The 20,009-nt window shown below is 52.6% G+C and overlaps 2 protein-coding genes across 4 annotated transcripts; one reads left to right on the forward strand and one right to left on the reverse strand.

Moving 5' to 3' along the window:
* The first annotated feature begins 1,785 nt into the window (after positions 1-1,785).
* Positions 1,786-7,646, forward strand: Msln (mesothelin). Of its 3 annotated transcripts, none has more exons than XM_038327440.1 (17): positions 1,786-1,829; positions 1,928-2,018; positions 2,372-2,415; positions 2,740-2,789; positions 3,093-3,213; positions 3,781-3,866; positions 4,037-4,166; positions 4,259-4,452; positions 4,682-4,772; positions 4,847-4,946; positions 5,205-5,383; positions 5,481-5,636; positions 5,716-5,858; positions 5,936-6,063; positions 6,732-6,826; positions 7,176-7,362; positions 7,434-7,646. In XM_038327440.1, exons 2-17 carry the CDS (start codon positions 1,931-1,933, stop codon positions 7,520-7,522), a joined length of 1,881 nt encoding a protein of 626 aa, XP_038183368.1. In that variant the 5' UTR covers positions 1,786-1,829; positions 1,928-1,930; the 3' UTR covers positions 7,523-7,646. The 3 variants fall into 3 exon arrangements, with proteins under 3 accessions (XP_038183368.1, XP_038183369.1, XP_038183370.1); XM_038327441.1 differs by having other exon boundaries at positions 1,788-1,820; XM_038327442.1 differs by lacking the exons at positions 1,786-1,829; positions 2,372-2,415 and having other exon boundaries at positions 1,926-2,018.
* Positions 7,647-8,403: 757 nt separating this feature from the next.
* Positions 8,404-19,870, reverse strand: LOC119811529 (mesothelin-like protein). The gene is made up of 15 exons (XM_038325446.1): positions 19,828-19,870; positions 18,889-19,009; positions 17,416-17,536; positions 13,615-13,700; positions 13,338-13,464; positions 13,070-13,260; positions 12,632-12,722; positions 12,293-12,438; positions 11,759-11,942; positions 11,531-11,686; positions 11,320-11,447; positions 10,150-10,280; positions 9,924-10,018; positions 9,313-9,565; positions 8,404-8,630 (listed from the first exon to the last, which is right to left on the reverse strand). The coding sequence occupies exons 1-15, from the start codon at positions 19,868-19,870 to the stop codon at positions 8,404-8,406; spliced, it is 2,100 nt and encodes a 699-aa protein (XP_038181374.1).
* Between the last annotated feature and the right edge of the window lie 139 nt (positions 19,871-20,009).

Here is a 20,009-nt window from a genome sequence, read left to right on the forward strand (position 1 = left end):
TGGCCTCAGGACATCTCTGTGCTTTAAACAGAGCCAGGCGGCCCTATGGTGAATGAAGACCCATCCCTGGTTTTGGTCCCACCCACCCTCACCCAAGTTTGACCTTTGCAAGGAATGTGATCTGACTTCATTTCCTATCATTCAGGGCTGGACCTGGACTGGGCTGGAGGGAGGCCATGCAGGATGCTGTGGTGCTAGCTGCGCAGGTTGTTCTGAGACTCCTCACCTGCCCCATCCTTGTGTAGCTTGGGTGAGCCCTGACAAGAAACAAGTCTCAGTGTCTCCCCTCAACCCAGGAGACTACACACCTTACAGCCTAGCCCTATGTGAGTCAGGACCTACCTATCATCCATCCCGAGCAGGGGCTCCTTAAGAGTCTAGCCTCTGCAGGCAGCTGTGGGCCCAAGCTACACATGGAGGGAGCATGGGCATTGCTTTGCTGTAGCCTCAACCGCCTCTCCTCATACACCATTTGGAGAAGCTTGTGGTCTGCTCAGAGCCACCTGGGGAATAAAGGGAAATGTTTCCTGGCAATGAGGGAAAGCCAGGGGCTATTTTTTTCTAGGGCTAGGTCCCATCTTAGAGTCCTGGATGGAGCCTGAGTGAGGCCTGGCAGACAGCTGATGCTCAGCAGCAGGTGTGTGTGTGGGTAAATGAACAATGGATGCTGATTGATGCCGATCATGGATGGTGAGGGGTGGGACGCATCTCAACAACCTTCCTGTGTTCCCCCGTCCCTGGACTCCCTAACACAATGCCATTGAAACTATTGTGGGTTTTTCTGTGTCACAGTGAGATGTGTCTTTGGCCTGGCTGAATGGGCACCACCTATGCAGAAACTTGGATCCTTTGTGACTGTAGGACAATGGTCCCCATCTGCCCTTCTTAGGGTGTGTGTGTGAAAGATGCAGATCCCAGGGCCCACAGCTGCCTGCAGAGGCTAGACTCTTAAGGAGCCCCTGCTCGGGATGGATGATAGGCAGGTCCTGACTCATATAGGGCTAGGCTGTAAGTTGCGTAGTCTCCTGGGTTGAGGGGAGACACTGAGACTTGTTTCTTGTCAGGAGGGATCACCAAAGCTACACATCATCTTCTGGACAACAGCCTGTTCTACCTGCTCTGGGACTTCTCAGCTATGGGGCCTCCTGACCTGTCGGGCTGGGGCTCCCCAGACATTCCCTACTGCTGGGCTGGCCAAGCAGCTTAAACATGGGAGCACAAGGCAAATTCAGCTAGAATACAACCTCACACATGTCCAGAAAGACACTTCTCCAAGGAACAGCTCCCACCCTCCCTGTTCATAGGGCCCCTGAACCCCATCCCAGAGGAGACACTTGCATCCGCTGCCCACTTATGCACCTGCTGTCCTAACCATATCAGCTTGAAAAGTGTTCATAGACGCCACAAGACCCTAAGGGACTGATACAGAAGAGGCGTTGCCTTCCCACACAGCACTGTCTACCTGATGGGACCCTGTGTTTGTGCAGAGCACAGATACCTTCAGCCTCACGCCCCACGGAAAAGGGTGGTTCAACATAACCCCCAGCCTGAGCCACTCAGTCTCCCAGTACAAATGGGGGTACCAGTGACAACCTGAGCAGGAGACACCCCTGCCTCCTGATACTATCCTTACAGTTCTTCCCTGCTCTGTGGGGACCGAGGTGGGCTCAGCTGTCCACTGGGCCTCATAGCCGGGGTGCCTGGCTGACTCAGACCCAGGGCCCCTCCCTGGAGGAGGGCTGATTTTCCTAGGGGCGGGCCTGGCAAGCGGTCAGTGTGGAGAGTCTGCCTGGTAGACACTACTGCAGGTGCCTACAGAGGTTGGACAGGTGCTTTCCCAGGCCCAAAGGCTTCTCATTGTTCCCAAACAGTGGTGTGGGCTGAAGGCTGGCACAGTTGGGAACCTCAAAGCTGTTGTTATCTACAGACCATGATGTTGCCAAGAGCTCGACCCCTGCTGGGGTCCTGTGGGAGCCCCATCTGCCGTGGAAGCCTTCTATTGCTTCTCCTTAGTCTTGGTGAGTATGGAGTTTGCTGCTCACCAGAGAGAGGTAAGGGAGCCCAGGCTTTTATGGGTAGGGATCTTGGGAGAGGCTCTACCTTCCCTGTGTTTTCTTTCTCCTTGGGCCATTGCTGGTGGCCTGAGTTCCAGGAGGGTTAGGGACTGAGATCAATGAAAGGCCTGGAAGGTGGTGTCACACTCCTGGCAGGGAACACCCCTGGGTCTGGGGAGTACAGGAATATGACATAATGGGGTGCAGGGGCCTTAGCTCTCTCTTTCTACACCCACTGGGGTATATAGAGGGCTGGGACCAGGGAACGGCCTGGTTTTGCCCTGCCTCTCCTCTAGACTTGTGCCCTCTGCCCACAGGGTGGATGCCACTTTTGCAGGTCCAGACTACAAAGACGGGCCAGGTGAGGTCCTCTGGAGGGCACAGGGGGATTTTCTAGTCTTGGGGCTGTGGATGTTGTTTTCTTCACACATGAATACATACATCTCTGAGTATTCAAAGACGGCTGTTGATCATTGTTGACCCAGAGAGCAGCAGCATTTTGGCTGTAGCTGGGCCCCAAAAGGAGCGGAGTTGGGAAGCAGTGAGGCCCTTGGGAGTTAAGTCACAGGCCCCAGAGGTAGCCAGACTCAGTCAGTACCTGGACCTTGAAAGAGTTGAGACCAAACCGAGAGGCAAGGAAGCGCCTATGTGCTTGGGGAAATGTCAGCCTGACCTTGTCTCCTAGGAGGCTGCACCCCACTGTGCTGAACTGACCGGCACCCCTGACTTTGCCAGGTGGGTTCAGCTGCTTTTGGGGGCCTCGGGAGGCCTTCTTGACTGAATAAGCACATGCCAGGAGCCCAAAAGTTCACCCTTTAATGTCCTCTGTGTCTCTACCCACCTCCATCCCCACCTGGCTGGCTCAGGGCTGGGGGAGGAACTGTGCTCCGGGGCACAAGCACTGTGCCCTCCAGGCTGTTACTAGTCCTAGGGAGGGTCATGAGAACCCTAGGGTCCTGAAGGGAGGGGACTCCGGGCAGGGAAGCACTTCGAGAGGGGCAGTGTCAGGTGCAGACTCCTGCCCGGCCCCGTCCACAGTCTTCCCTCAGGCGTCTTTCTTGGCCTCACATGTCGTGAAGTATCTGGCCTGAGCATGGAGCACGCCCAGGGGCTGGCTATGGCTGTGAGGAAGAAGAATGTCACATTGCGAGTGAATCAGGTCGGTCCCCTCTAGGGTCCTCGGGTGAGGTGCGGGAGACCAGACACTGGCTGGAAAGTTGGTGGTTAGTTTCTTTGGCACCACTGCCCCCTTTCATCCCCACCCAGGATCTCATCCTGGTTGGTGGCTTCCCTCAGGGCTCTTCTTGCCACCTAAGTTGATCACTAGGTGTGTGTGTCTCTCTACTGGTGGGGTTCGGCTCTCTGGGTGTCTGAAGGCCTCCCCCCAACCCTGTCTGGGCCTGCTACCCTTTCTCAAGTCTGAGATGACCTTGCTGTTCCTCTCCTGGAGGCCTTGCCTCCTCTTTCAAGGCTCTGTCCTCAAAACATGGCCAATGGTGTCACGACTCAGGCGGGGAAGAGGGAGGCCAGCCTGACTATGGATTCCAGACAAGGCAAGCCTGTCCCTGACTCTCGACACAGTGGGGTGTTCATGCCACAGTCTGCGTGAACAGGGTCAGGGTACAGTGTGTGGCCTGTAGGATGGAATAGAACTGGGGTGCCCCAGGCCATCCTTGAGGGCTGTGGCCCAGAACATTCTGAGCTGCATGCCTTGGTCTCCTGGCAGTTGCGCTGTCTGGCACGTCGCCTTCCTAAGCACCTCACCAATGAGGAACTGGATGCCCTCCCCTTGGACCTGCTGTTCTTCCTCAAGTAGGTCTCAAACTGGGGACTTGGTCTCATCTTCTACCCCCTCAACCCCTGCCTTGCCCTGGGCAACAGTGTTCAGTGATTGGGTGGCTTTGCCAGGGAGGCATGCAATGAAGTGTGTGTGTGTGCGCACACACACACATACACAGTAATTCACAAACCCCTCTCCACAGTCCAGCCATGTTTCCAGGGCAACAGGCCTGTGCCCACTTCTTCTCCCTCATCTCTAAAGCCAATGTAGATATGCTTCCACAGAGATCTCTGGAGCGTCAGAGGCTGCTGCCCGCAGCTCTGAAATGCCGGGTATGGAACGGTACCATCTACTGGAGGTAGAGACAAAACACGGAGTGGGCTCGGTGGTCCCCCTAAGGTACTGAAGCTGGCTGTGTGTGCAGGGCATGTATAGCTTTCAAGTGAGCGAGGCAGATGCGCAGGCTCTCGGAGGCCTGGTCTGTGATCTGCCTGGGAAATTTGTGGTCAAGTCTTCGGAAGTCCTTCTCCCCTTGCTGGCAGGCTGCCGAGGACCCCTGAACGTGGGCCAGGAAGAGGCAGTCAGGGAGGCTCTGAGGAGTGGAAGACTCCCGTATGGGTGAGTGGGAATGGCTTTGTATATGGGCAGATATGTGTGAGAATATCCATAGCCAGAATGGGTTGCTTAGGGCCGCATATCCCCTACTGTATGCTGTCAGGTCTCGTTCCCTAGGAGGCTGCACTCCTTGATTTCTCAGCAGAGGCATTGTCTGGTCCAGTTTTTGTCTCCTGATCTCTGTCTGGGGACACATTCTGGGTCCCTGAGCTGGGCCTCTGTTTCTGGACAGCCCCCCATCGATGTGGTCAGTCTCCACTCTGGAAGCTCTGCAGGGCCTGCTGGCAGTGTTGGATGAGTCCATCACCCGTAGCATCCCCAAGGTAAGGTCCTGCTTCCTGAGCTGTCATAGAAACTGCTGGGCTTTTCGGTTCAACCTACTCTGCTTCATCTTCAGGATGTCATCGCTGAATGGCTGCAACACATCTCCCGGGACCCCTCCTGCCTGGAGTCTAAGCTGACTGCCACGCTCCCAAGATTCAGGCGTGACACAGAAAGTGAGTCCAGAGCCAAGTCTGTTGGGTAGCAGCCTGAGATACGACACTAGGGATACGGGGTCTAGAGTGGTAGAGTTTCATTTGCTCCTACCAGTGACCCTTCCAGGCTCCTCAGCTTGGTCAGTCACAGCTTCCCAGGGTGAATAGAATTGCACCATTTTGTCAGTGGGTAAACTGAGGCCAATGTGTCATGGTAGGTGTGGGAGGAGGGAGAGTTGAGAGGAACATACAGCCTCTGACTCTTGCCCGCCCCTCCAGAGAAAGCCTGCCCTCCAGGGCGGGAGCCCCACGAGGTGGATGAAAACCTCATCTTCTACCAGAATTGGGAGCTAGAGGCCTGTGTTGATGGCGCCATGCTGGCCACCCAGATGGACCTTGTGAATGAGATTCCCTTCACCTATGAGCAGCTCAACATCTTCAAGCGCAAACTGGACAAGGTAACTCCTAACGGGCTTCTATCTGTCCGCTGTGCCAAGGATTGCCTTCCCAAGGGCCCCAGGAGCTGTTCTGGCCCTCACGATTCTGTTTCCATAGACCTACCCACAAGGCTATCCTGAGTCCCTGATCCAGCAGCTGGGTCACTTCTTCCGGTACATCAGCCCCGAGGACATCCACCAGTGGAATGTGACCTCATCAGAGACAGTGAAAACGCTGCTCAAAGTCACCAAAGGACAAAAGATGGATGATCAGGTACCCCAGAAGACATGTAGTTGGACGAGGGGACGCAGCTTTCCTTGCCCCAAGGAGTCTCAGTGACTTCTTCCCACAGGTGATCGCCCTGGTTGCCTGCTATCTTCGCGGAGGAGGCAGACTAGACGAGGACATAGTAAAGGTCCTGAATGGCATCCCCTTAGCCTACTTATGTGACTTCCACCCCCAGGACCTGCACTCTGTACCCTCCAGTGTTATGTGGTGAGTTCCCGTGTGTTCTGTAGGGCAATGGATACCTGAGCCTCCTAATCACTGCTATGTCCCACAATGTTCTCCAGGATGGTTGAGCCCCAAAGTCTGGACAAGTGCAGCCAGAGGCATCTGAGTATCCTCTATGAAAAGGCCTCCTTGGCCTTCCAGAACGTGAGCGGGCAGGAATACTTTGAGAAGATCAGGACATTCCTGGGTGAGTCGAGGCACACGTGGTGGGTACGATAGGACCTGCAGACCCCACAGTGATATGCCAAGTCCTACCCTCTCCCTGCCCCACCCAGGGCTTCCTAGGTATACCAGGGATCTGACACTGATGACTTTGGTTCTCCCGTCCATTCTAACCCCAGTGCTCCAGATGGTTGTTGAGCACAGAAGGGCCTGGGCATCAGAAGACAATCATAGAAACTGAGTATGGCTTAGTCAAGGGTGGGACTGTATTGGGATGAACCTGTGAGTTTTCTTCTTTCTTTCTTTTTTTTCTTTTCTTCTCTTTTTTTTTTTTTTTTTTTTTGAGACAGGGTTTCTCTGTGTTACAGTCCTAGCTGTCCTGGAACTAGCTCTTGTAGATCAGGCTGGCCTCTAACTCAGAGATCTGTCTGCCTATGCCTCCCGAGTGCTGGGATTAAAGGCATGCACCACCACCACCCAGCTGTTTTTGTTTTTTTTTTTGTTTTTTTTTTTGAGACAGGGTTTTTCTGTGTAACAGTCCTGACTGTCCTGGAACTCACTTTGTAGACCAGGCTGGCCCCGAACTCACTGAGATCCGCCTGTCTCTGCCTCCTAAATGCTGGGATTAAAAGTATGCACCACCACCCTCCTGCTCTACTGTGAGTTTTCAAACTGGGGCCCTGATACCTGCAGGTGGGGCCTCTGTGGAGGACCTGAGGACCCTCAGCCAGCAGAATGTGAGCATGGACTTAGCCACTTTCAAGACGCTGCAGGTGGATACCCTGGTGGTAAGCGGAGAGGGGAACTCATGAGGGAGGGGCTCAAGAGAGGCACTACAGAAAATGGCCAGGTCTCCTGAGAAGAGCTTGTGGGCAGGTGGTGGTCCTTTGTTGGGTAGAGCCTCATGAGGGCCTAGTGTTAAAGCAGGAGTATAGGAGAGACGAGAAACAGGACTTCCTGAGAAGGAATTGGGCCTTATGAAGGAAGAGTTGACAGGCTCAGCTGGAAGAGGCGTGGCCTCACAAGGGGCCCCTTGTGTATAAGGGTTGAGGTATTATGGGCTGCAGTTTTCTCACAGTTGACCCTCCAACCTTCTGGGGACCTAGAGACCCTGATGGCCACCCCATACTCTGACAGGGGCTGACTGTGGATGAGGTACAGAAACTTCTAGGGCCACACATTGAGGGCCTGAAGACCGAGGAAAATAAAAGCCCTGTCCGGGACTGGCTCTCCCGGCAGCAGCAGGAAGACCTAGACAGGTTGGGTTTGGGACTTCAGGGTGGCATCCCCAATGGCTACCTGGTCCTGGACCTCAAATTCCAAGGTGAGCTGGGCTGCCCAGGGGCAGAACTGGGGGGTGGAGTCAGGAGTCTGAGTGGCCTCTCTTTTTTGCAGAGGCCTTCTCCAGTGGAGCCCCGCTCCTCGGACCAGGACTTGTGTTTGCATGGATCCTAGCTCTGCTCCCAGCTTTACTACTGAGCTGAGACTATCACCCCCTAAAGTTCCTGGCCTCAACACTACTGTGGAGTCCCACCTTGACCAGGAGCAGGTCCCCAGGGTTACTGCCAAAATTTGAGGACTCTTGAACTCAATAAACAGTGGCATGCACCCCCTTGAGATGCTCTGTGGTGTCCCCAGGACTAGTCCAGAGAATGACTCTGAAGTTCCTTGTGATCGCAGAATCACACAAATACAGCTCCCTGTGTTCATCCCTCCCACTCTCTTAGAAAGAAGAATGGGGGCTGGGTGGCTTAGCAGTTAAGAGCACTGGCTGTTCTTTCAGAGGACCCAATTCTCAGCACCCACATGGCAGCTCACAACTGTAACTCCAGTTCTAGGGATCTGATGCCGTCACACAGACATACATGCAGGTAAAACACCAATGCACATAAAATAAATATTTAAAAAATTTAAAAAAAGAAAAAAACCCGGAAGGATGAAAAATGGGACAACCCCCCCTCCAGGCAGGAGATAGCTATTCAAGGCCTTCCTAGTGGGATTGCTGCCATCTCCAAGGTAGTGGAACCCCCAAGACCCCAGCTGAGGGGTGTGGGAGGCCACCACAGTTTGGGCCCTGCCAAGAGGGTTCTGTCCTCAACAAGGTCCTAGCAGAGATATGGGCTGTACGGTAGCCGTGTGTTTTATTCAGATCCCCAGTGAGGGCAATGACATTGAAGTGGCACCAAGTTCCACTTGTCTTGGAATAGGCCAGAAGATCTGGACCCTCATCTCCTCCTATCAACCTGCTCTTGTGGGTGGGCAGGTTCTAGCTCCTTTTGGGCCCAGGTCCTGGGAGCTGAGGTGTGTGCCAGAGCTGGTCTCCTAGGGGAACAGAGCTGGTCCCCTGAGACCTGGGACATATACTTCAGCCTAGGTGGGTGTCTTGTTCCATCTGGTAGCTCCGCTGCTTCTGTATCTGATGTTCAGGAGTCTGACCACTCTGGGTCAGCACCAGTGGCAGTGTCCAGGGTCCTAGTGTCCTGGGAGCAGTGCCTATTGGTCCCAAAGGTGCCTGGCACAGCAGCAGCCACAAGAGGCTGGAAGGCAGAGCCACAGTGAGTGACAGGTACCCCAGGTGAACTGGAGGGCATCCTGCAGGTGGAACAAAGAAAGGACTTATTAGTCCTGATTAGAAGATACCCCAGAGTCCCTTCTGTCAGCCTTCCCTTTGTAGTGATGATAGCTGTGTGGGCCAGTGAGGACCCCATCCACAGCTGCTCTTCATTCTGGTCCCTTTTACTGGTTTGTTTTTGGGGCAGCATTTGTTTTGTTTCTGTGGTGTTGGGGGTTAAACCCGGGTCCTTTTGCTTGGCTAGGCAAGTTCTTTCCATTGAGCTATATCCCCAGCTCTCCTCACGCCCATGTGTGTGTGTATATATCTATATCTATATATACATACATATATACATTTATACATACATACATACACGTGCATGCACGTACACACACATACACACATACACATACATACACACACACACACACACACACACACACACACACACACACACACAAGTTTTCCATTCCAGGCTAGTCTTAAACTTTCTCTGCAGCTCAGGCAGGTCTTGTATTCCTCCTCCTGAGTAGCTAGGATTACAACCCTGGGCCATTGGGCTTGGTTCTTGTTTAATGGGTTTGGGAGGAGGCAATTGTATCACTATAGATGGTTCAACAGGCAATGACCTGTGACACATGGCAGACCCCCTAGGAGGCAAAGGAAAGGCAGGGACAGCCAGGGGTCTGCTAAGGATGGGAACAGGGGTGTGGACCATACCTGAGGTGGGGGCAACACCATCATTCCCTGGCCGATTCAAGGTATGGATCAAATCAGATGGTGGGTAGGCAGTGTTGGTGAGGGGCCTGCTGGTCCCGTAGGCCAGGGTGGGGCTGGTGTCCAGGCCCATCTCAGACAGATCTGACATGTTGTGGCTTTGCATCCACAGGATGACGTTTGGATGGCTGCGGGCCTTCTGCAGGTCCCCCACATTCTGGCCCAGCAGGTTTCTCACATTGTCCACACTCAGGTTCTGCAAACGAAGTCAGGGTTCTTGGGGGAAGGTGTAAAGATCCATGGGGCTGCCTTCCCCAGTCAAGGACCCAACAAGGGGAGTGCGGCTCCCAGGACTGAGCAGGAGGACTGTGAGGCACAGAGGTCACACAACATCTGCATTCCTTAGGCTTTGGAACATAGGGGTCTGAAACCTGGGGTTCCCAGCTTGACCAACCCCACCCTGTCTGCCAACTACAGAAACAGACTTCGAGCTAGGCATTGTGGTATATATCAGTAACCCCAGCACTCAAGACACTGAGGCAGGAGAATTATGAGTGGCAGGCCAGCCTAGGAGATACAAAGTAAGACAAAAGAGAGGTAGCCCCTGGGCCCACCTTCAACATAAAGGGATTGAGGTTGGTGAACGTATCAATGTCCATGGAGATGTTGGCCTGGGCCAGGTACTGAAGTTCCTTCAAGGGGGCACCACCTAGAGAGAGCAGAGATGAGGAACAGAAAGGTAGAGGACTTGTGTTGGGGAGTGACACACAGGGCAGAGAGAGGGGCGTATTAAGGAGAGGCAGAGGACTTAGGGGAGAGGAGACATGGTTCAGGGCTCACCGAGGTAGGGGCGTATTAAGTAGTAGTATTCTCCCACAGTGCTGGCGTTCTTAAAGACCTCGTGAGCCTTAGCGAAGAGCACATCCTTCCGACTCTGAGGGCAGGGAGAGATGTCTGGAGCCCCAGCCAGCCTGGGGGTAGGATGAGGCAAATGAGTAGGCTCAAAGCCTTTGCCCTGGACCGCTGAGGAGAGCCTCTGCCCCTTGAAACACAGTTTTCTTCTTGCCCCTTGTACTGGGTGAGAGTATAAAGCCTCAAATTTAAATCCATCTGGTACCTCAGAAAGTGCCTTTATTTGGAAACAAGAAACTCTTGGCAGATGAAATCAGAGCAGAAGAAGAAGTTCCACTGGGCTAGGTGAGCCTAACTTCTTGATGCCCTTATGACAAGCAAGGGCTCCTTGTATACAGACACACAGGTAAGCACAAGAAAGGCCTTCCCTGCGAGGTTCCAAGGGGCCTGGCCCTGCAGACATTCTGACTTTGCACTTCTGGCCTAGAGAAGATATTTCTCATTTTAAGTCATTCAGTTTGTGGTTCTTCCTTTTCTTCCTTTTATATTTTTATCATTTTTCAATATTATTTATGTGTGCGTGCACATGTGTGTGAGCACCACAGTGTATGTGTGGAGGTCAAAGGACAGCTTGAAGAAGTCAGTACTTGCCTTCACCCGGTGGGACCAGGGATCTAACTCGGGTTGTGATACTTGGTGGCAAGCACTTTACCCTCTGAACCATCTTGTTAACTCTCTTGTGCATGTGCATGTTCATGGGTGTGTGTTCGCACACGTGGGTGCATGTGTGCAAGCTGGAGGTTGGCTTCAGGTATCTTTCTCAGCAGCAATTATTTTTGGGGACATTGGTTTGGTTCATCATTTCCAGTAGACCGGCCAGCAAACCCCAGAGATCCTCCTGTCTCTGTTTCTCCATGCTGACATCCCAGGTATGGCTGTCAGCTCCAGCTTTTTATTCTGTGTGCTGGAGACTGGAATTTGGGTCTGATCGCTTGTACTGCTAGCACTTTCCTAGCTGTCCCTCTTGCCATTGGTGACATTTTCTTATAGCGGTCCAGCATGCCTCTGATAGCCTGGCTTGAACCGTTTCACCACCCCTCCGTAGCCTCGGTTTCCCCTATGCATCTTGCTGTGAAGGTGGTTGACAGGGAGGCTCACCGAAACTCTGAGGGCTGGATGATCTGGATTTGCTTGAGGCTCATCCAGCAGAGACGGGAGCCCCCGATGGCCACCAGAAGAGCGCCAGTAAGCTTGCCGTTATGGTCCAAGAACTTCTGTAGAACTGCCTAGAGGCAGGGCCAAGGTCAATGGGTCTGGGCAAACCAGACCAGCCAGCTTCGGCCCCATTGCCAGCCTCCGCCACCCTCACCTCTGTCTGGTTCTCCAGAGCTGCATCCGAGGCCAGCAGGACCATCACCGTGTCTCCAGATGTGATGTTCCACTGGCCTATCTCAGCCAGGGAGTAGAGGTAGACCAGCGAGGCGATGAGGTGCAGCTGGTCCTCCGGGATGCCGTGTGGGTAGATCTGAAGCAGGCGGGCAGTTTAAGATGCAGCTGAGCCCTCCATCCCCCACCCCGCTAGGAACCATCCACACACCTGAGCGAGCTTGGCTTTGACAACACGCTGGCACTCTGCAGGCAGCGGGTGTTGCAGTAAGGGGTCCAGGTTGGCCCTGAGCACACGTGTGCCCAGGCAGGACTCCAGCTGGGTGCAGTCGTAGTGCACCAGGAAGAGGTCATCATGCAGGGTGGCTGCTGTGATGTTGCCACGGATGCAGGAGCTCCCTGCACGGTGTGCTGATGAGCTGAGCAGGCTAGCAGGCCAAGGCCTGAAGCTGACAGCTTGCTGGCTTTGGGATCCATCTTTAATCCTAGCCTTCACTTTCTTCTTGTTTGTTTGCTTTTGAGGGAGAGGGTCTTGCTATGTATCTCGAGTTGGCCTCAAACTTAAGATCCTCCTGCCTCAGCCCCTTTAGGTGCCACCATGCTCACGCCCTTTACTTCTAATTGTAACCAGACCTTGACTTGCTCCTCATCCTTGGTCTCCAGCCAAGAGCTTGGCCCAGACTAGGCCAAAATGAGGAGTCCAGACTGAGGGAGGCATAGTGTCCCCTAATACACCTGATCACACTGACCTGTGCGCCGCTTGAGCCTTGAGGACATCGAGTTGGCCTTGGACTCCAGGAAGTTGGTGACAAAGCGCCTGGCATCATGCCTGCTCAGCTGGCCTTCCCGGTAAGCAGCCACCACACTGCGGAAGAAGTCCAAGCCTACAGCCTGGCAGGGGCAAGTACGTCCATTCCCAATCATAGGAAGGGCTGCCCTAGTCCCTCCCTCTGTCCCGTGGGCCATGTGCTGTGATGGGAGAACCCACGGCCACCACTCAAGGTTCAGGATGGCTGTGTGGCGTTCATGGTCCTGGATGTACTGGTGGTGCCCACAGCCAGCCCCACCCCGGGTACCTTCCTACCTCCTGCACCTTCTCCCACAGCTGGGGGCTGATGTAGGTGGCCAGAGGTCCCAGGGCCTGCAGCCCCTCCAGGTTCCAGGATCCAGGAGGCCTGGTGCATGGGAAAGGGTGCTGAGTCGGAGTCTAACATGCTGCCTCATCCCCTAAGCTGGCAGGAAGAGTGTTCATAGGCTCTTAATTCCCAGCCAATGCCTACGGTCTTGGGGATTGGTATTGCTGTGAACCCCAGATGGCGGAACGCACTGTTAACCCTGTGCCTCCATGCCACAACCTGCAATGTCAGAGTCGGGCAGGACCTTGGGTCAGAATTCAAATAACAAGACTGTAGGAAGTCATCGCTGCCATCTGGCTTCAAACCTCAAGCTCCCGCTCATCTTGAGGAAGGAACCCATCCAGCTCCCCTGGTCCCCACTCACCCTGATCCCTGGAACCACCCACCCAATTTGTGTCTTCCCACTGGCCAGTAGGGCGTTGAGGGCTGCAGTCTGCATGACGGTTAGCCTTGGGCATCGAAGCAGGTTCTTCAGCACACAGGGGTCTGCAGTCATGATTTGGGGTGCCTCCATGTCGCATACCAGGACTCCGAGAAGCCCCAGGTTTGAGGCGCTGAGCTGCAGGTGGGGTCTCCCCTGCAGGGATGGTAGATCAGTGTTAAACAGAGGGCCTGGCTTCACTGCCCAATCCTGTCCTCGCCTGAGGCACCTACCAGACAGGCCAAGGCTGTGCGCTGTAGGGCAGCTCTCTGGTTGGGCAAGTTGGCTAGTAGTTCTGTGTCCCCTTGGGCAGCATGATGAATGAAGGCCCGGCAGTTGGCTTCCCTCACCTGGCTCAGACTAAGGACAAGTGGAGGGATGTCAGGGAGGTAGGACTGGGCCTCCCACCAGCCTTCCCAGTGTCTCCAGGGTAGCCAAGACCAGGGAAAATAGCCCCACCACAATGGGAAGGCACTTAAGCGATATGGAGGCCAGAGCAGGGGCACTCACTTGTAGAATAGTAGGAGGTTGGGTGGGTGGAACGCGAAGTCGTTCTGGAGGTCTTGCCGGGCAGCGAGGTTGGCCAAGCAGCTGAGCTGAGCAGGGGCAGAAGTTAGACAACAGGTTACTGTTACCGTCTGTCCAGTGTGGACCGGCCCTGGTGGGACACCGCTCAGCCCCTCCTCCCTCAGAAGAAGGCACACTTTAAGAAGATATTGGAGATTCATGTGAGGAAAAACCCTGCAGTAGCACAGAGATAGGAAGGCAGATGAAAAAACAAGGCCGAGACAGTCTGTAGAGAGGCGAATGGCTAGACTGCAGTTAAAAGCCAGAGACGAAAAAAAAAAAAAAAAAAAAAAAGACAACGTCTCCATGCAAGTGAATACCTAGAATTACAGCACAATTAGGATTATCATATATGATTTCCTTGCTTAAGTTAATAAATCATGAAGAATTTTCTCCATCAAAAAAAAAAAAAAAAAAAAAAAAAAAGCCAGAGACGAGCTGGGTGTGGTGGCGCATGCTTTTAACCCCAGCACTCTGATGCAGAGATGCAGGTGGAGCTGGAAGCCAGCCTAGTCTACAGAGTGAGTTCCAGGACAACCAGGACTATGTAGAGACCCTGACTCAAAAAAAAAAAATTGGAAATGTTCAAATTAGATCTGCAGTCACTCAACTGTGTGCAAGTTACAATGCTCATATAAGATGATGGCCCCACAGACATTAAACATAGGTTAGTTTTGCCTAGAGAGTGATGATTCTCTCCTTCCTTCCATCCTTCTGTCCTTCTCTCCTTCATAAGGGTTTCACCATGTAGGCTGTGTGATTGTGAACTCAAGACTGTCTTGCATACTGAGATGACAGGCATACAGCATCATGCCTGTTCTGAATACTTGTTTCTATGGCCCCATGTGGGCGTTGACAGATTCCGCCTTTCAGGGACTTGGTTCATTTCATCTAGGTTGTCACACCTGTGTGCACAAACAGACATTTCTTTACAATCCCTTTATTTCAAGGGGCATGTAACAAACGGCCCTTGCTTGTTTCCACTATGAGTAATTTGTGTCTGTCTCCTCTCTGTTAGCCAGGCTAGGGGCTCTTCACATTTTCTCAAGGGCAGCTTGTGGCACTGATGGCTTCCTTTAATCCTTTTTGCTCCAGCTTTCATCTTTCCGTCTCTTCTTTTAAATTTCTCTTTTTTTTCTTTCTTAATTGTTTTTGCGTTTTTCGAGACAGGGTTTCTCTGTGTAGCTTTGGAGCCAGTCCTGGAACTTGGTCTGCAGACCAGGCTGGCCTTGAATCACAGAGATAGCCTGCTTCTGTCTCCTGAGCGCTGGGATTAAAGGCATGCACCACCGCCGCCTGGCTTCTTTTAGATTTCTATTTCTCTTCCTCCCCTGGCTTCCTGATAGGAAACTCCATCATTGAGTTCAGATATTTTCTTTTAACTTTTACATTATTTACTGACTGATTGTGGTGGGGTTGCAAGCACGCCGTGGTGTGCATGTGGAGGGCAGAGGACAACTTGCGGGAGACGGTTCTCTCTTTCCATCATCTGGGTCCTGGGATCAAACGCGGGATCAGCGGCAAATCCGTTTGCCACCTAAGCTATCTTGCGGGACCCACATCCTTCTCCTTTCTAACATACATATTCAAAGCTGTAGTCAGCCATGGTTCTCACTGTACCCCACAGGTTCTGATACGTTTTCTTCTTTCTAGACAGGGCCTCATTCTGTAGCTCAGGTTCAAATTCACAATCCTCTTGCATCAGCCCCCAGGAACGCTGGGGTCACGGCATATGCCAGCACAGCAGGCTCTATCTTTATTTTCATTTAGCTGAAAACGTTTTTTACAGTTGTCTTGATGCCAGACATGGTAGCACACTCCTGTAATCCAAGCACTTGGAAGGTGGAGGCAGGAAGATCGAGAGAGGGCCGGGGAGGTGAGAAAGTGGTCAGGAGGACTTGCTGCTCCTGCAGAGCCTGAGCTTGGTTCCCAGCACTCACAGGATGGCCTACAACAGTCTGTCACTCTAGTTCCCGGAGATCCGACATCCTCTTCTGGCCCCCTCGGGCACTGCACACACACATGGTACAGAGAGATATATGTGCAGGTAAAGGGCCCAAATATATTTCACTTTAAAAGAAAAAGAGTTAAGATCATTAACTCATCATACACGGTGAGTTAAAAACCAGGCTGGGATACATGCGAGAGACTCCCACCACCAGAAAAAATCTCAAGAGTTCTTTTGATCAGGTGTTATTTAAAAGTGTATTGTTCATGGACTGAAGAAATGATTTCATTTTTTTTTTTTTTTTGGTTTTTCGAGACAGGGTTTCCCTGTAGTTTCTAGAACCTGTCCTGGAACTAGCTCTTGTAGACCAGGCTGGCCTCAAACTCAGAGATCCGCCTGCCTCTGCCTTCCGAGTGCTGGGATTAAAGGCGTGCGCCATCACCGCCCGGCGGTATGATTTCACATTTAAGACCACTGGCTGCTCTTCCAGAGGTCCTGAGTTCAATTCCCAGCACCCACATGATGGCTCACAACCATCCATAACTTCAGTTCTAGGGCATCTGACAGACTCTTCTGATCTCTTCAGGTACCAGGCATACATGTGGTGTATGTACATACATGGCAGCAAAACAGCCATACGCATAAATCTTTTTTAAAAAGAGCGTGTGGTTCAATTTCCAAGTATTTGAGAGTTTTCCATCTACCTTTCTGCCACTGATTTCCTGTTCAAGTTCATTGTGCTGAGGGCAGACACTGGATGCAGTCTACATTGTAAGGTGGGGGAAGGTGGATCTCAGTCAGCGATGTGTCGGTCTTGGTAAGAAGCATGTCTTCTGTTGCCCTCCGCACATACCGTCTCCACGTACTGACTAAGATGCTGAACGAACTCCCGCACCTGTCCTGTCCTGACAGGCAGTGGCCATCGCTGGCTGTCACAGCAGATTCACCTGTTTCTCTTCCCATTCTACCATCTGTGTCATGTGCGTCTGGACACTTTGGGGTTAGGTGCACACATGCTAAGGGTTATATTAAAAAAAATAGAAGAGCGTTCTACACAGTTCAGACTAATCCAACTTAGTGGCCCTGCCAAAGCCCCTCAAACGCTGAGGTTAAAGGCCTGTGCCATAGTGTCCAGCTCTTTCCTTCTGTTAACACGGACAGGTGACATTGGTCAGTCAGGAGGCCAATGGGCTGCAAGATCCTCCCTCATGACCCCTGGACTGGACCACCCCAAGGAGCCTAGGGAAGGGCCCGAGGCAGTGGACAAGCTTGCGGTCATTTCAAGTCAAGGCAAAAGCACCCTTTAGACAGATTTGCTGGAACATGCTAGAACTTCCTGACATTGGTGCTCATGTAGATCACCCTATAAGGAAAAGATCATCTTAAAAGGGCCAGATTTCTTGTCACAGTGTAGCCACCAAAAAGTCACATTTTAGGGTCTGGAGAAATGGCCCAGCGGTTTAGAGCACTGGTTGCTCTTTCAGAGGACCCGGTTCAATTTTCAGCACCCACACGGCAGCTCACAACTGCCTGTAACTCCAGTTCCAGGGGATCTGACAATCTCACACCAATGCACATAAAATAAATTTTAATAAATTATTAAAAAACAGCAACAAAAAGTCATATTCTAGGTGGTTTTAAGGTTGGCAGGATGATGACTTGGAGACAGTCCTCTGCTTCAGGGAGGCTGTGTGCCAACCCCAAGTCCTTGAAAAGCTGCCCCCTCCACCTGTATATGCTCTAGCATCCTGGGTAGCCTGCAACACCCATGCTCTCTCTGCCCTGGAAGCACTTACCTGCCAGGCTTTGAGTGGGACCCTCTGCAAAGCCAGGCTTCTGATTAGAGTGGAGAGCTCTTCTCGGGGCAGCTCACTGGCTGGCAAGCACCAAAAGTTCTGCAGAAGGGAGGTGTTGTCCCTGTATAGATGGAGGGACATGCTGGGTCCAAAGAGGGAAGACCCAGGAAGGAAGGCTTTGGCTACTGCAAGGGGGACTTGATCACTCAGTTGTCTCCACCGCTGAGGGAGTAAGAGGCAGGCAGTGCCTGTTACAGGTAAGGTTCTCCTTCCTTCCTTCCTTCCTTCCTTCCTTCCTTCCTTCCTTCCTTCCTTCTTTTCCTTCCTTCCTTCCTTCCTTCCTTTCTTCTTTTCCTTACTTTCTTCTCTTCCTTCCTTCCTCATTTTCCTTCCTTCCTTTCCTTCCCTTCCTTCCTTCCTTCCTTCTTTTCCTTTCTTCTCTTCCTTCTTTCATTTTCCTTCCTTCCTTTCCTTCCCTTCCTTCCTTTCTTCCTTCCTTCCTCCCTCCTTTCCTCCTTCCTCTCTCCTTCCCTCCTTCCTTCTATCCTAGAGGACCTTGCTAGGACCAGACTCTCAGCTGGATGGGGCTTTAACCTAGGTCCTGCCATCCCTTCTGGGGCTCAGACTTGGACTAGTCCTGATAGCTGCTGATGGATATGGGGTCACATGCTGGGTGACCATGGGCAAGGCCATCGTCTGGACCTTTCTCAGGGTGTGGCATAAAATCCACCTATTGGGTGGGAGGACATCTCTGGTACTAACCCAGGCTTGATTAGATCCACTTGGGATCCTGGCTGTGTTTGACCAATCATTCATCATATTAACCGACTGGTCCATTGGCGATCATCACTGATGATCAAGAAATGGGAATAACCTTGCCGGGCGGTGGTGGCGCACGCCTTTAATCCCAGCACTCGGGAGGCAGAGGCAGGCGGATCTCTGTGAGTTTGAGTTCAGCCTGGTCTACAAGAGCTAGCTCCAGGACAGGCTCCAAAGCTACAGAGAAACCCTGTCTTGAAAAACAAACAAACAAAAAAACAACAACAAAAAAACCTCAAAACAAAAAAAAGGGAATAACCAAGCCCAGGCCTGAGAGCTTGGGACAGAAGGAAATGACAAAGCTAAAATGATTTGGAGACAGCAATGACCTTGAAGTCTCTGGACCTGGGACAAGCAGTAAGGGGTGACGGCCTAGAGTTCTAAAGGGGAAGCCTGGGGGATACTGGCTGAGGTTGCAAGTCTCTGATGGTTGAGGCTTCTTGTGAGCATGCCCACACATTTGGCTGGCCAGAGACTTGCTGGCATATAATTGGCACTGAACGCCTAGGTCAGAGCTGGCAAACAGTAGCCTGTCTGGGCCTTATGTGCAGACTCTGGACACGGTCCCTCCCCTGGGCCCAACAGAGGACTCAGGACCTGTCCTCTCCATGTCCTATCACAGAAAACAATTGGCTGGACTTGGGTTTTGCTCACCTGACCCATGTGTTGGCTTCACTTGTATTCAGCCCTCCCTTGGGGAAGCCCTTAGTCTGCAGACCAGAGCAGTGGGCAGTGAGGGACAGGAGGAGGGCGAGACCCGGACTCGCCAGGGCACCTGCAACAGAGCGGCAGTGAGAGCGTGAGCCGGGGCTCCCTGTGACTTCCTCAAACACAGCACCCCCACCCAAAACAGAGGCCCTAGAGGTGGTTTGCAGAACCAGACCAGTTTCTGTGCTGGCAGTCTGGATCTGCACGTGGCGTGTGTCTTCTGGTACACACAGTGTCCACAAGTGTACATACATTTTCTGGCATGGGCATGTGTGTGAGTGTTTCCCTGTTGTTACTCTGTGTACTCATAATCTGAGCACCGAGACCCCAAAACTCAGAGACGGGATTGGTTCCACAGTCTTCCAAGCCCTTTGTTTCTGTAGTGGGACATGAAAGGGTCTCCCAGCCCAGTAGGAGGGGTTTGTTGCTAGGGACATTCTCTCAATACTCAGAACAGACGCTTAGCAAAATCTCTTCTGCAGTAGCAACAGGGCCTATGGAAGATGGCTATACTCTGATGTCCTTTGTGGACCAGTCTCCTCCCTGCGTCCTTGAGCCTGGCCTGGTTTACTCTGGGACTACCAAGGGGGACTTGGGCTATGTCCTGCTGCCTATACCAGTGGTGGCTCCTTCTGGTCACAGCCCTATCTTGTCCCTATTAGAACCCCCAGGCCTATGTTGGTGGGACTGTGCTTCCACACTAGCTGGCTCTGTGTACAGGGGACTTCACTCTCCTCCCTTCCTCCCCTTGCAGCAGGTCCCCAAGTTTGAGTTCATGTAGACGGGGTGGCTAGAGCATGAAGAATCCCTACCTCTGCAGCAATGTGATCCACAGCCACCCAAGGGGCCTAGGGCATCCCCTTCTGTGTAGAAATGTTTTCTCACCCACTCTGGAGCCCAAGGCTGACTGCCGGAGGGTTCCGATCATCCTGGCTGGAGCGTCTCAGGGCAGGGAAGCCCGAAGGCTGTGGGTTGTAGGTCCAGGTCTAGCTGGAGATGAGGCAGGGAGTGACGCAGGTTAGCTTCACAGAAGATGGAAAGAGAGAGAGAAAGAGAGAGCCAGCATC

Source organism: Arvicola amphibius, chromosome 4 (assembly GCF_903992535.2).
Source record: "Arvicola amphibius chromosome 4, mArvAmp1.2, whole genome shotgun sequence".
Lineage (NCBI taxonomy): Eukaryota > Metazoa > Chordata > Mammalia > Rodentia > Cricetidae > Arvicola > Arvicola amphibius.